At 39.2% G+C, this 16419-nt stretch overlaps 1 protein-coding gene across 1 annotated transcript in view; it reads right to left on the bottom strand.

The window, feature by feature from the left end:
* Positions 1 to 16419, bottom strand: part of EEF1AKMT1 (EEF1A lysine methyltransferase 1) — a 47062-nt gene that overhangs the window by 24460 nt on the left and 6183 nt on the right. The window contains exon 2 of the mRNA XM_012506721.2: positions 4669 to 4831. Within this exon, the coding sequence (XP_012362175.1) occupies positions 4669 to 4812 (144 nt within the window). The 5' untranslated portion in view covers positions 4813 to 4831. The remainder of the gene's footprint in view (positions 1 to 4668; positions 4832 to 16419) is intronic.

Below are 16419 nucleotides of genomic sequence, written 5' to 3'. Positions count from 1 at the left end.
AATTCAGCAGTAAAGTCATCTGGTCCTGGACTTCGGTTGTCATGTCCCCTTTATTTCTGATTTTATTTATTTTTGTCTTTTGTCTTTTTTCTTGGTTAGTCTAGCTAGTAGTTTACTGGTTTCCCCTATGTTTTCAAAAAGCCAACTTTTCATTGATCCATTGAATATTTTTTATTCTGCATTTTGTTTAGTTCTGTCTGCTCTTTATTATTTCTTTCCTTCTACTGATTTTGGGACTGGTTTGTTCTTGCTTTTCTAGTTTCTTAAGTTGCATTGTTAGATTATTTATTTGAAACCTTCCTACTTTCTAGATGTAGATTTTTATTGCTATAAACTTCACTCTTAGCACTGTTTTTGCTGTATTCCATAGATTTTGGTATGTTGTGTTTTGATTTTCCATTGTTTCAGGAAATTTTTGGACTTCCTCTTTAATTTCATCCCCGACCTAATGATCATTCAGGAGAATATTTAAATTCCCTGTATTTTTAGTTTCCAAAGTTTCTCCTGTTATTGATTTCTAGTTTTATTCTGTTATGACCTGAGAAGATATCTGACATTTCAATTTTTCAAAAATTGTTGAGACTTGTTTTCTATCCGAACATAACCACATGGAACTGGAGAAGGTTCCATGTGATGATGAGAAGAATGCATATTCTGTAGCTGTTGGATGCTATGTTCTGCAAACGTCTCTTAAGTCCATTGGTCTAAAGTGCAGTTTAAATACAATGTTTCTTTGTTAATTTTCTATGTAGATGATCTATCTAATGTTGGAGTATCCAGATATTACTGTATTCGTGCCTATCTCTCCTTTTAGATGTAATAAGATCTGCTTTATACATCAGGTGCTCCAGTGTTGGGTCCATATATGTTTAGAATCATTGTTTACTCAGCTGAATTGATCACTTTATCATTATATAATAACCTTGTTTCTTTGTACTCTTTTTTTACTTAAAATCTGCTTTATCTGATATAAGCACAGCTAGTCCTGCTTGTTTTTGGTTTCCTTGTGCATGGAATATCTTTTTTTTTTCCATCCCTTTACTTTCAGTCTGTATGTCTTTACAGGTGAGATGAGTTTCTTGTAGGCAGCATATAGGTGGATCAGGTTTTTTTTTTCTTTAAATCTGTTCAGGCAGTCTCCATCTTCTAAGAGGAAAGTGTAATCCATTTACATTCAAGGTTGTTGTTGATATGTGAGGGCTTATTCCTAACATTTTATTAATTTATTTCTGGTTGTCCTGTATATCCTTTGTTCCTTTCTTTCTCTCTTACTGTTTATCATTATGGTTTGGTGGTTTTCTGTGTTTGCTTTACCAGTGGGTTTTATACTTTAGTGTATTTCCATGATGGTAGATTTCATCCTTTTGCTTCAATGTGTAGGACTCCTTTAAGTATTTCTTGCAGGGCTGGTCTAGAGGTGATGAATTTCCTCAGCTTTTACTTGTCTGGGAGTCTTGATTTCTCTTTCATTTACAAAGAATAATTTTGCTGGGTATAGAATCTTTTGTTGGCAGGTTTTTTTTCTTTTTTTTTCTTTCAATATTTTGAATATATCACCCCATTCTCTCCTGGCATGTAAGATTTCTGCCGAGAATATGCTGTTAGTCTGATGAAGTTTCCCTTTTAAGTGACTAGTCATTTTGTCTTGCTGTTTTTAGAATTCTCTTTGACTTTTGACTTCCAACAGTTTGACAATAATGTGCCATGAAGAATACTTTTTTGAATTTAATCTGTTTGGGAATCTCTAAGCTTCCTGTATCTGGATGTGTAAATCTCTTGCTAGACTTGGGAAGTTTTCAGCTATTATTCCATGAAATAGGTTTTCTATCTCTTTTGTCTTCGCTTTGCCTTCTGGGACCTTGAAAATTTTTAAAAAGCCAGGCACAGTAGCTCCTGCCTGTAATCCCAGCACTTTGGGAGGCCAAGGCAGGCAGATAATTTCAAGGCCAGCCTGGCCAACATGGTAAAACCCTGTCTCTACCAAAAATACACACAAAAAAAAATCACCAGGTGTAGTGGCACACGCCTGTAGGCACAAGAATCGCTTGAAACAAGGAGGCAGAGGTTGCAGTGAGCCGAGATCGCACCACTGCACTCCAGCCTGGGTGACAGAGTGGGACTCTGCCTTGGAGAAAAAGAAAATTTAAAAAAAAAATTGGCCACTTATGGTGTCCCTTACATCATGTAGGGGAAGATGGAGCCAGGCTGAGCAGGCCTGTACTCAGGATTCCCAGTGGAAACAGCAGTAGCTGTGCTATTCTTAGGGAGGGTGGTGTGGTTTTCAGTGGCAGCAGCCATAAACAGGAGGTTGGGAAGGGCACACTTTGGCCCTAGTCATGGCTATAAGCAGGGTAGCTTTTCCTAAGGGAACTTTTAATTGTGCAGTGGTCCTGCTACTACCGGCAGTGGGGTTGCTTGCTGCCAATGGCTCACACTTCACCCCTGGTGGCAGCAGACCACAGCAACCTCAGCTGAGTCTGGGGGAAGTCAATGGGGCTCCAGAGATGTGGAGATGCAGGAGCTGTTGGGTGTCATGGCAGGATGCAGTCTTGTGGGAGCTGGGCTCTCAAAACGGTGCCTTGTGTGGGACTTGGCATGTGCTCCCTATCTGGAGCAATGCCATCACATGGTCTCTAGGCAGTTCCCTATGTTTGCCTCAGGGCCTTCATGGGCCAAAAGGGCTCTTCTGTGGCTAGAATTGCAGAATCCTTGGTGGGAATATAAACTGCTAGAAGTCACTCACTTAGCCTTTCCCCACACTGGGGGCCTCTCCAGGATCCTAATTGATCCCTGTCAAGCAGGCTGCCTCATTTCCTCTCCGTCCTCACCTTAGGTGTTTCTTGTCACTTCCCTGTTGAATTCCAGCATTTTCTCTAAGGTAATCTATTTGAAGTGAGATTATTGGCTCAATATTTTGGTTCTTATTTGTGGAGGAGGCAAGTACCCAATACCTCTAGTAGACATCATCAAAATCTTATCTGTCAATTTTTATGCTTTCTACATTTCCTCAATTTTATAATCAAACCAAAGTTTCAAAATTAGAAAACGTGTTAATTCTAAGCAGTGGGATTAGGACTAGTTTTCATAATTAGAAAAAAAGTACATAGTATTTTAAAAATTAAGCAGAAGGAAAAAAGAAAAAGACAGACCACCTCAAGAATAATGCAGTACTTCAAATTTCCTATATTTTTTACTTACAGAAGAGGGTAAACAGACATAAAGAAGGGAAACAGTGAGACAGAGGCTTTAGAATAAGTGGAACATGTGGAATAAATGGAAAGAAACATGTTTATCACAGTTAGCTTCAAACAGGGTAAATAGGAAAAGTTCATATAACTCAGAGATCCAAACTGGACACAAAAATATTAAAGACTATAAAAAATGATAAGCATACAGAAGCTTCCTTCCAGCTGCAAAGTGTTGAAGATACACCTATTATCAAGGGGTAGTCACAGACAAACTTCAAGCCTTGTCTGTTTCCCAACTATTTCCTTTAAAGAAAAAATTATAGGTTCCAGGTCATGTTAGGAGTTTCCTTCAACTCATTTTTTTCTAATCCCTATTGTAATTCAGATGACAAAAATATAATTGAAATATATATTATACACCAGAAACTATTAGTATCTTCTTTAAATTTCCTTCTCATCAATTTTTCAACACATGTTTAAGTTTAGTTCCCCAATTTCCGGCAATGATAATATTTTCTGTTTCCACCAGGATTTCTGGGGTCCATAAAAACTGGTAGGGTGTATCTGTATCCAAGAATGAAGCAGAAGTTTGTATTGGACATAATAAGGTATTATTGACAGAGGCAGACAAATGCCTAGGCAGATGGGGTGGGTCCCCAAGAAAACCCCACCTCCAAGATGAAGACAGTTTAAAGCCTGAAAGCCAAGCTACAAGTTAAATCCTTGGAACAGATTGAGAACGTGTCTTCCTGTTTGCACACTTTCCTCTCATTGTTCTCCACCCTTTACCTATTTTACATATACTTACCCTTTCCTATTTGTTTTTTCTACACTGTTGTGCCCACCTTTGAGTGGTGTCTTCACCTTTTTTGCATACTCACAAACCAACAGCACATACTCCCCATTCTGAGTCCATAAAGGGCCCCACACCCAGCCACATGGGGTAACTATCCCCTAAACCTGCATCCGTCTCTGCTGAAAGCAGTTTTCATCACTCATTAAAATTCTTCCCCACCATCTTCACCCTCCAATGTCCCTCATATCCTCATTCTTCTTGGACGCAGAAGAACAACTTGGGAACCGCTGAACATGGGTACGAGCTGTAACACAGCCAAGCTGGGGCACACCAGCGTGGCCGAGCAAGGCCCAGGAGGGGTGTTGCCAGCTGAGGGTCCCTGGCTTGCAAAGTGACCAAGAGGAGAAATCCTGCATCATTATCTCCTTATCTGAAAAACCCCGTCTTCTGATCACCAACCAGCCTGATAGTCAGAATCAAGAACAGTTGTTCAAGAAAAGCTGTTACACTGTTCTAAAATGTTCACTGACTGCTTTCTGTCTTAGCTCCCCATAGAGAAGTTCAGATCCCAAATGACAGGTGACAGAGATTCCAGTTTTAGGTGAGACAGACAAACACTGGACTAATGCACAGAGTAGGTTCCACATCAATACTTCCTGATGGCTGTGAAATGCATTTACTTACCCAATTCTCTTCTATTATTCCAATGTTATATTTATCTTCCTCGCCTGGGTCAATTTGTTGCTTTTGCTCAGCATAAAATTCCTGGAGAGCTGCTAAGGCATGGGCAGAAAGCTGGGGTGTCTCATCATCTTCCAAATCACTCATTTCACAAGTTGTTTATAACCTGCAGATCAAGAAATAAATGTTCTGTGCAGATTTTGTTTCCCCTTCCCATCCAGTAATAATTTTTAAAAATTTTTATTTAACAGCAAGGATCCAAACTGACATGAGTTTTATACAAGTAAACCAAAAATAAAATCCTAAGCCCCCCAGCCAACTGAATAAATCCCTCTTCTGTGGCCAAGTAAACCTGAAAAACCAGGCCACGATGGGAAGGACATGTCTCATTATATTCTCCTTCCTTTGGACTTCAGACACAACTGACTAGTATAAACATTAAAACAGAGATCTTAAGAGTTACAAAACAGGCTCTTTGTAGCAATAAGATATCAAATTCCAATCTGACTCTAGTATAGTACACACAACAGGTAACAGGTCCCAAAAGAAGTTGAAGTATTTTATCCCCAAATATATTTTTTGACATATTTTGAAATGGCCCTGCAAAGCTGTCTCCTGTGGAGAAAATCTACAAACTGTAGATAATCCCCTTCCCTTTCCAGGTCTTCTCCTGACCCAGGATAAATTAATTAAGAGTCTGGCACCTTTTTCGGTCTGATAGAGGCATTTAGCATCTATTCTCTCTGAAGCCTGCCGCCTGCAGGCTTCATCTACATAATAATAACCTTGGTCTCCAGAATCCCTTATCTTAATCCAGACACTCCTTTCCATTGATTCCAAGATAATAACTTAACTCTTTCAACCAACTGCCAATCAAAACAATTTTGGAATCTACCTATGACCAGGAAGCCCTCCACTTCCAGTTGTCCTGCCTTTCTGGACCAAACCAATATATACCTTACATGTACTGATTTATGCCTTATGTCTCCCTAAAACATATAAAGCCAATTTCTTCTGAATAGTTTTATTTATATACATACATCAAACAAATTATGGCATATAAATCATGTATCAGTATTTTGGCTAGCTTATATATCCTCAGTATGAAAAACAGATGGTCGACATAAGAGATCATACTGCCCAAAGCAATCTACAGATTCAATACAATTCCTAACAAATTACAAACATCATTTTCATAGAATTAAAAAAAAATTCTAAAATTCATATGGAACCAAAAAAGAGAATGAATAGCCAAAGCAATCCTAAGCAAAAAGAACAAAGCTAGAAGCATCCCACTACCTGACTTCAAACTATACTACAAGGCTATAATAACCAAAACAGCATGGTACAGATAAAAAAACAGAGACATAATCAATGGAATACAATAGAGAACCCAGAAATAAAGCCACACACGTACAATCAACTGGTCTTCAACCAAGTCAACAAAAATAAACAATGGGGAAAGGATATTCTATTCGATAAATGGTGCTGGGAAAACTAGCTAGTCATTTGCAGAAGAGTAAAACTGGACGCCTACCTCTCACCAGATAGAAAAATTAACTCAAGATGTATTAAAGACTGAAATGTCAGACCTGAAACTATAAAAACTCTAGGAGAAAACTTAAAAAACTCTTTTGGACATTGGCTTAGGCAAAGAATTTGACAGACCTCAAAAGTAATTGCAACAAAATCAAAAATTGACCAGTGGTAAAGCTCTGCACAGCAAAAGCAACAATCAACAAAGTAAATAGACAACCTACAGAATCAGAAAAAATATGTGCAAACTATGCATCCAACAAAGGACTAATATGCAGAATCTATAAGAAAATTAAATCGGCCGGGCGCAGTGGCTCATGCCTGTAATGGCAGCACTTTGGGAGACCAAGGCAGGTGGATCATGAGGTCAGGAGATCGAGACCATCCTGGCTAACACAGTGAAACCCCGTCTCTACTAAAAAATACAAAAAATTAGCCAGGCGTGGTGGCGGGCGTCTGTAGTCCCAGCTACCCGGGAGGCTGAGGCAGGAGAATGGTGTTAACCTGGGAGGTGGAGCTTGCAGTGAGCCGAGATGGCGCCACTGCACTCCAAGCTGGGTGACAGAGCGAGACTCAGTCTCAAAAAAAAAAAAAAAAAAAAAAAAAGAAAGAAAGAAAGAAAGAAAAACTGAATTAAATCAACAAGAAAAAAAAACAAGGAATTGCATTAAAAAGTAGGCAAAGTACATGATCAATAGAAGGCATACAAGTGGCCAAGAAACATGAAAAAATGCTCAGCATCACTAATTATCAGAGAAGAGCAAATTAAAATCACAATGAGATGCCATCTCACACCAGTCGGAATAGCCATTATTAAAAAGTCAAAAAATAGGCCGGGCACAGTGGCTCATGCCTGTAATCCCAGCACTTTGAGAGGCCAAGGCTGGTGGATCACGAGGTCAGGAGATCGAAACCATCCTAGCTAACACGGTCAAACCCTGTCTCTACTAAATATACAAAAAAATTAGCCAGGCGTGGTGGTGGGCACCTGTAGTCCCAGCTACTTGGGAGGCTGAGGCAGGAGAATGGCATGAACCTGGGAGACGGAGCTTGCAGTGAGCCGAGATCGCGCCACTGCACCCCAGCCTGGGTGACAGAGCAAGACTCTGTCTCAAAAAAAAAAAAAAAAAAAGAAGAAGTCAAAAAATAACAGATGTGGGCAAGGATATGAGAAAAGGGAATGCTTATACACTGCTGGTATGAATGTAAGTTAGCTAATCCTATGTAAAACAAAAAGACCCCTGTACTAGTCTGTTTATTGAAGGACTATTCACAATAGTAAAGCCATGGAATCAACCTAAGTGTCCTATCAAAGATGGGCTGGATAAAGAAAATGTGCTACATATACACCATGGAATAGTACACAGCCATAGAAAAGAGTGAAATCATGTCCTTTGCAGCAACACGGATGCTGCTAGAGGCTATTATCCTATGTGAATTAAAAGAGAAACAGAAAACCAAATACCACATGCTCTCACTTATAGATGGGAGCTAAACAGTGGGTACAGGTGGACATAAAGACAGAAATAATAGATACTAGGGACTCCAAAAAAGGAGCCGAAAAGAGTGGGGGAAGGATTGAAAAAAACTACCCTATCAGATATTATGCTCAATATTGAGTGATGGGTTCACTAGAAACCCAAACTCCAGTATCACCCAATATACCCTGCACATGTATGCCCTGAATCTAAAATTAAAAATAAAATAAAACATGTTTTAAAATTTAAAAATATACATATTCTAAAAAATTAAAAAGAATACACAGACAAAACAAGTACATCAAAATAATGGACATACTTAATGCTGATGAGAATGTAGTGATATTGGTATACTCTCTAATTTAGGTAACAATTTAAATTGGCATAATCTTTTGGAAAGGAATCTGATAATTTGGACATAAATATTTCTATTTTTATACACCAATTCTCATTCCTGAGCCTTCTACTCTGAAATAATCACAGATTCACAGGAATTTGCAAAAATAATGTAGGTCCATCCCATGTATCCTTCTACCTATTTTTCCACAATGGTAGTAACTTATATAACTACAGTGCATTGTCAAACCAGGAAATGAACAGTACAATCCACAGAGCTCGTTCAGTTCACTGGTTTTGCACACATTTATTTGCAGGCATATGCACATGTGTATAGTTTTATATAATGCTATCACGTGTAGATTCATGAAAACACTTCCATGGATAAGAGACAGAATATTCCAGCACCACAGAGATGAGTTGTACTATCTTTTTAAAGTCATTCCCATCCTCTCCCACCTCAATCTCCATTCCTACCCCCTGGAAAGCATTAATTTGTTCTCCATTTCAATAATTTTGTCACTTCAAGAACTTTAGATAAATGGAATCATACATTATGTAACTTGAGATTGTCATTTTTCACTCGGCATGGTTTAAAAATTTACCCAGGTTGTTCTGTGTATCAATAGTTCATTCCTTTTTATTGCTGAGTAGTAATCCATAGTACGGCCACACTTAACCATTCAACCACTAAAACATTTGGGTTGTTTCCAATTTTAAGTTATTACAAATAGAGCTGTTGTGAACATTCCTGTAAAATGTATAGGAATTTTCATTTTTCTGGATAAATGCTCAAGAGTATGATGTTGGATTTTATGGTTAGAATGTGTTTATTTTGAGGACATCAAAAAATTTATTTCATGATGACACATTATAAGAGGGTTTCATCAAATGAAGAACTGAATCCCTGTACTATGAGGTTTACTGTGGCCAAAGAAGTCAGGATTCTCTTTGCAGTCATGTAGTTGTTTTTGAAATGCCTATTGAAGTGAAATGTGCAAATTTTAAAACGTCTTTATTGAGATCCAATTCATATACCATACAATTCATCTATTTAAAGTGTATAATTCAGGTGGAATGTGGGAGGCTGAGGGAGGAGGGTCACTTGAGCTTAGGAGCAGCCTGGGCAATATAGTGAGACCTTGTCTCTACAAAAATGTTTTTAAAAATTAGTTGAGTGTGATGGCATGTGCCTGTAGACCCAGCTACATGGGAGGCTGTGGCGGGAGGATTGCTTGAGTCTGGAGGCATAGGATGCAGTGAGCCAAGATCATACCACTGTATTTCAGCCTGGGTAACAGAACGAGAACTTGTGTCAAAAAAAAAGATAAAAAAAATAAAGTGTATAATTTAATGACTTTTAGTATATTCAGAGTTGTGCAACCATCACTATAATAAAATTTTAGAACATTTTCAAAACTCCCAAAAGAAATGCCATACCTATTAGCAGTGCATCCCTATCTCCCGATCCATACTTAGCCCTAGGCAACCACTAACCTACTTTGTCTCTATGTATTTGGTTACTCTGCACATAACAAAATCCCATCTACAAATAGAATCATACAATATGTAGTCTTTTGTAAATGGTTCTGTTTAGTTTTGTAAGTAATTGCCAAACTTTTTCTTGAGTGTCTGTACCATTTTACATTTCCTCTAGCAGTATCTGAGAGATCCAGTTCCTCTGCAGCCTCACCAGGATTTGGTATTTATTTTAGCTGTCTCAACGTGTGTGTAGTGCTAGCTCATGGTAGTGTTAATTCGCATTTCCTGAATACTTAATGTTGAACATGTTTTCATATTCGTATTTGCCATCTCTTTTTATCTCTGGTGAAATTTCTGCTCATGTCTCTTACTATAGCTCAATATATCATTTTCTTTTATGGATCTTGTATTTGGTGCTCAGAAGGATGTGCCAACCACTGGGTCCCAAATAAGTTTTTTTTGTTGTTTGAGACAGAGACTCACTCTGTCTCACAGGCTGGAGTGCAGTGGCGCAATCTTGGCTCACTGCAACCTCTGCCTCCCGGGTTCAAGTAAATCTCCTGCCTCAGCCTCCTGAGTAGCTAGCATTACAGGTGTGCGCCATGACGCCTGGCTAATTTTTGTATTTTTAGTAGAGATGGGGTTTCGCTATGTTGGCCAGGCTGGTCTCAAACTCCTGACCTCAGGTGAGCTGCCCGCCTTGGCCTCCCAAAGTGCTGGGATTACAGGTGTGAGCCACCGTGTTTGGCCCCAAAGAAGTTTTATATAAAACTTTTTCTATTATGTATAGAACTTTACATTTTAATCTATGATTCATTTTGAATTAATTAATGTTCACATAAGTTTTAGGTCAGGTTCTCTTTTGTTGTTATTGTGTGTGGATGTGCAATTGCTCCAACATTTGTTGAGAAGGCTATTTTTGAAATTGCATTTTCACCTTTGTCAAAAATCAGTTAGGCACATTTGAATAGGTCTGTTTCTGGGTTCTCTATTCTATCCCATTGATCTGTGTCTACTCTGAAAATACCATTCTTGATGACTGAAGTCGAATATTGAGTCTTAAAATCAGTTGGCATGATTCTTCATACTCTTCTTATTCAAGAAATGTTTTAATCTAGTTCCTTTGCCTTTCTATACAAAGTTTAAAATAAGCTTATATATGGCTACAAAAAAAAATCTTCCTGGGAATTTGATTAACATTGTATTAAAACTGCATATCAATTTACAGAGGATTGATATCTTTATTTTTTGGGGTCTTCCAGCCATAAAACATGGCACATCTCTCCATTTATTTAGTTCATCTTTATTTCATCAGTCTTTTTTTTTAATTTGAGACAGAGTCTCACTCTGTTGCCCAGGCTGGAGTGCAGTGGTGCATTCTCAGCTCACTGCAACCTCAACCTCCTGGGTTCAAGCGATTCTCCCTGCTACAGCAGCATCCCCAGTAGCTGGGATTACAGGCACCTGCCACCACGCCCAGCTAAATTTGTTTGCATTTTTAGTAGAGATGGGGTTTCACCATGTTGGCCAGGCTAGTCTCGAACTCCTAACCTCAAGTGATCCACCCAACTCGGCCTCCCAAAGTGCTGGGATTACAGGTGCGAACCATCGTGCTCGGCCAGGACTTCTAGTGAGTTGAATAGGAGTGATAAGAGCAGATATCCTACACTTGCCCCAGATTTTAAGTGGGAAAGCATTCAATCTTTCACCATTAAATACGATGCAGCCACAACCTTCTGGACTCAAGTGATCTTTCCACCTCAACCTCCCAAGCAGCTGGGACTACAGGCATGCGCCACCATGCCCAGCTAACATTTTTATTTTTTGTAGAGATGCGGTCCCACTCTGGTGCCCAGGCTGGTCTCAAACTCCTGAGCTCAAGTGTTCCTCCTGCCTCAGCCTCCGAAAGTGCTGGGATTACAGGTGTGAGTCACTACACCCAGGGTGTAGATGATCTGTATTAAGATGAGGACGTTCCCTTTATTAGTAGTTTGCCATCATGAATGGGTGTTGAATTTTCAAATAACTTTTTTATATCAATTTATACGATCATGTGATTTTTCTTTAACCTCATGATATAAATTAAACTGACTGATTTTCTGTTAAACCAGTCTCACATTCCTGGAATAGGTTGCACTTAACTGATTCTTCTTATGTATTGCTAGATCATATTTACTAATACTTTGCTGAGGATTTCGTCACCTATCTTCATGAGGTATATTGGTCTATAGTTTTCGGTCTTTGTATTGTCTTTGGTTTTGGTAACAGGGTAATATTAGTCTCATCAAATAAACTAGAAACGTCTCCTCTTCTATTTTCTGGAAAAGAATGTGTACAATCAGTGCTAATGCAATAAACATTTGGTAAATTTTTTCAGTGAAATCATGTGCTATGGATTCAATTGACACACCCCGCCCCCCACACCCCATTTATATGTTAAAGCCTTAACCCTCATTGTAATTATATCTGGAGATGCTAGTTTGGTGCAAAGGTAATTGCTGTTTCTGCCATTACTTTTAGCCACCCAGTCTATGATATTTTGTTATAGCATCCCTAGCATTTAAGGCCCAAAATTTTTCTTTTTTTTTTTTTTTTTTTTTTTTTTTTTTTTTTTTGAAACAGAGTTTTGCTATTGTTGCCCAGGCTGGAGTGCAATGGCTCCACCTCAGCTCATGGCAACCTCCGCCTCCTGGGTTCAAGCAATTCTCCAGCCTCGGCCTCCCGAATAGCTGGGATTACAGGTGTCTACCACCCAACCTGGCTAATTTTTGCATTTTTAGTAGAGATGGAGTTTCACCATGTTGGCCAGGCCAGTCTCAAACTCCTGACCTCTGGTGATCTGCCCGCCTCGGCCTCCCAAACTGCTGAGATTACAGGCATGAGCCACCATGCCTGGCCTGAATATTTCTTGTATGAGAGGGCTTTAACTGCAAATTCAATTTAATACTTATAGGGCTATTCACATTATCAATTTCATATTGGGTGAGTTCTGGTAGTTTGTAGTTTCAACGAATTGGTCCACTTCATCTCAGTTGTTAAAATTTATCTGTATAGAGATGTTTATAGCAGTCCCCAATTGTTTCCAATGTCTTTAGGATCTGTACTGATATCCCCATTTCGTTCCTAATGTCAGTAATTTTTGTCTTCTCTTTTTTCTTACTAAAGGTTCATCAATTTTGATCTCTTTTAAAAAATAAGTTTTTGCATCATTGACTTTATTTTCAATTTCATTGATTTCTGCCTTTCATTTCCTTCCTTCTACTTTCTTTGCATTTATTTTGTTTTAAACTACCTTTTTGATCTGGGAGTTTAGAACACTGTTTTGAGACCTTTTTTCTAATTTAAGTGTTTAGTGCTTTAAATTCCCTTTTAGCAACATCCCAGCAAATTTTTATCCTTTTTCACCCATTTCCATTCAGTTCAGTGTACTTTTAAATTTCTCTCTGGCCCATATATTTAGAAGTACACTGTTTAATTTCCAAGTGTTTGGAGATTTTCCTGTTAGGTTTTCTACCATGTATAATTTCAACACTTTTTAAAAATGCTGAAGTTTGTGTAATGGCCATGGATATGGTCTATGTTGGTGAAATATTCCATGAATACTTGAAAATAATGTGTATTTTGATGTTGTTGGGTGAAGGGTTATATAAATGTGAATAGATCCTTTTGGTTAATGGTGTTATTAAGTCCCCTGTATCCTTGCTGGTTTCCCATCCAGCAGTTCTATCGATTGCTGAGAGGGAATTGAAGTACCCAGCTGTAATGGTGTATTTGTCCATTTCCTTTCAGTTCTATCAGTTTTTACTTCATGTTTCATGTAATTTAAATTGTTCTCATTTGGTGCATACATACTTAGAATTGTTGTTTGTTCTTGATGAATTCACTCTTTTTATCATTATATAATTCTGTTGTTGTTGTTGTTCCTGGTGACTTCTTTACTCTCATAAGTCTATTTTACCTGCTATCAATAAAAGTGCTCATGCTTTTTAAAAAAAGCTTCTATGGCATATATTTTCCCCTTCTTTTCACTTTCAACACACACACAGACACACACACACACACACCCTGCTAATTTTGAAGTGAGTTTCTTGTGGGCAGCATATAGTTTTCGTCTAAAAAAAAAAATCCTGGCCAGGCACAGTGGCTCACGCCTGTTATCCCAGCACTTTGGGAGGCTGAGGCGGGTGGATCACAAGGTCAGGAGTTCGAGAACAGCCTGGTCAACATAATGAAACCCCGTCTCTACTAAAAATACAAAAAAACTAGCCGGGCATGGTGGAGGGCACCTGTAATCCCAGCTACTCAGGAGGCTGAGGCAGGAAAATCGCTTGAACCCGGGAGGCAGGAAAATCGCTTGAACCCGGGAGGCAGAGGTTGCAGTGAGCGAGATCGTGCCATTGCACTCTGGGAGGCAGAGGTTGCAGTGAGCGAGATTGTGCCATTGCACTCCAGCCCAGGCAACAATGCGAGACTCCAACTCGAAAATAAAATAAAAATAAAAACTAAATCCTTACTGATAAGCTCCTTTATTGGTGCATTTGGACATTTTACACTTAATGTTATTATTGATATATTGTGCTTAAGCCTGCTATTTCATTATTTGCTTTCTATTTCTTCCCTTGGGTTTTTTTTTTTTTTTTGAGATGGAGTTTCACTCTTTCGCCCAGGCTGGAGTGCAGTGGTGCAATCTCAGCTCACTGCAACCTCCGCCTTCTAGTTTCACACGATTCCCCTGCCTCAGCCTCCCCAGTAGCTGGGATTACAGGCGCCCGCCACCACACCTGGCTAATTCTTGTATCTTTTAGTAGAGACGGAGTTCACCATGTTGGCCAGGCTGGTCTCGAACTCCTGACCTCGTGATCCGCCCACCTTGGCCTCCCAAAGTGCTGGGATTACAGGCGTGAGCCACCGCGCCCGGCCTCTTCCATTGGTTTTAATTCTTGTTTCATTTTCTAGCTTTCATATATGTTTCTTGAATTTTTTCTTTTTAGAATTCTTTTATACCAAAAGACAAATAGGCAAAACATTTCAACAGGCACTTTATAAAAGACGACATACAGATAATCAAAAATCATATGAAAAGGTGTTCAACCTTGTCATGAGGGAATGCAAATTATAATCATAATGAGATACCACACTATACACCTATCAGATTGACCGCAATTAAGAAGTCTAACATCAAGTAGGCATATAAATATATGAAAAGATGCTCAAAATAGAAATACGTAATAGAGGCTGGGCGTGGTGGCTCAAACCTGTAATCCCAGCACTTTGGGAGGCCAAGGTGGGCAGATCATGAGGTTAGGAGTTCAAGACCAGCCTGGCCAACATGGTGAAACCCCATCTCCACTAAAAATACAAAAAAATTAGCTGGGCATGTTGGCACTACCTGTAATCTCAGCTATTTAGGAGGCTGAGGCAGGAGAATCACTTGAACCCAGGAGGTGGAGGTTGCAGTGAGCAGAGATCACAACACTGCACTCCAGCCTGGGTGACACAGTGAGACTCCATCCCCCCCCAAAAAAAAAAAGAAAGAAAAGAAAAAGAAAAAAATATGTAAGAGAAAAAATTAAACTACACTGAAATGTCCAACCATTAGACAGTATATAATGTTGTATATTCCTACAGTATATTCACCACATAGCAGTGAAAACATTTTATGAATCTATTTCTTTCTCCATTGCTAGCTTACTAGCTGTGACTCTGTTATTTAAGAGGTCGCTTAAGAATTATAGTATATGGCCAGGTGCAGTGGCTCACATCTGTAATCCCAGCACTTTGGGAGGCCAAGGCAGGTGGATCACCTGAGGTCAGGAGTTTGAGACTAGCCTGACCAATATGGTGAAATCCTGTCTCAACTAAAAATACAAAAATTAGCCGGGTGTGACGGCAGGCGCCTGTAGTCCCAGCTACTCAGGAGGCTGAGACAAGAGAACTGCTTGAACCCAGGAGGCAGAGGTTGTAGCGAGCCAAGATTGCACCACTGCACTCCAGCCTGGGTGACAGAGCAAGACTCCATCTCAAAAAAAAAAAAGAAAAAAGAAAAAAAAAACTTAGAATAGTATACATAAATCCATTTCTCTTCTCCAAACCTTTGTGTTATTGTTGTCATACATTTTACTTTTACATTTGTTATAAATGCCACACTACATTGTTAAAATAAAAACTCATATATATATTTGACTCCTTATTCTGTTGTATAGATATTTCCAGATGGTGGGCCAGGCGTGGTGGCTCACACCTGTAATCCCAGCACTTTGGGAGGCCAAGGCGGGCAGATCGTGAGGTCAGGAGATCGAGACCATCCTGGCTGACACGGTGAAACCCTGTCTCCACTAAAAATACAAAAAACTAGCCAGGTGTTAGGCAGGCACCTGTAGTCCCAGCTACTTGGGAGGCTGAGGCAGGAGAATGGCATGAACCCAGGAGGCAGAGCTTGCAGTGAGCCTAGATCACGCCACTGCACTCCAGCCTGGGCGACAGAGCGAGATTCCGTCTCAAAAAAAAAAAAAAAAGATATTTCCAGCTGGTGTCATTCTCCTTCTACTTGAATGACTTCGTTGAACATTCCTTGTAGTATAATTCTGCTGGTGATGCATTCTCTCAGCTTTTGTTTCTGATAAAGTCTGTTTAACTGTGGGTATAGAATTTGAGGTTGACAAGTTTTCTTTTGGTTCTTTAAAGATAGTCCTCCACTGTCTGTTCACTGTATTGTTTCCATACATAAAATCTGCTGTAATTCTTATTTTTCTTCATGTCTTTCTTTTCTAATGGTTTTTAAGGTTTTTCTCTTTATTACTGGTTTTGGGTACTTGATTATGATGTGCCTTGGTGTGGTTTTTTACACGTTTCTTATACTTTGTGTTTACTGAGCTTCTTGGATCTGTGGGTTTATAGTTTTTCACCAAATTTAGAAAAACTC

This window comes from Nomascus leucogenys, chromosome 5 (genome assembly GCF_006542625.1).
Source record: "Nomascus leucogenys isolate Asia chromosome 5, Asia_NLE_v1, whole genome shotgun sequence".
NCBI lineage: Eukaryota > Metazoa > Chordata > Mammalia > Primates > Hylobatidae > Nomascus > Nomascus leucogenys.
The sequence above is the reverse complement of the archived record's forward strand: the minus strand, read 5'-3'. Positions and strand labels throughout refer to the sequence as shown.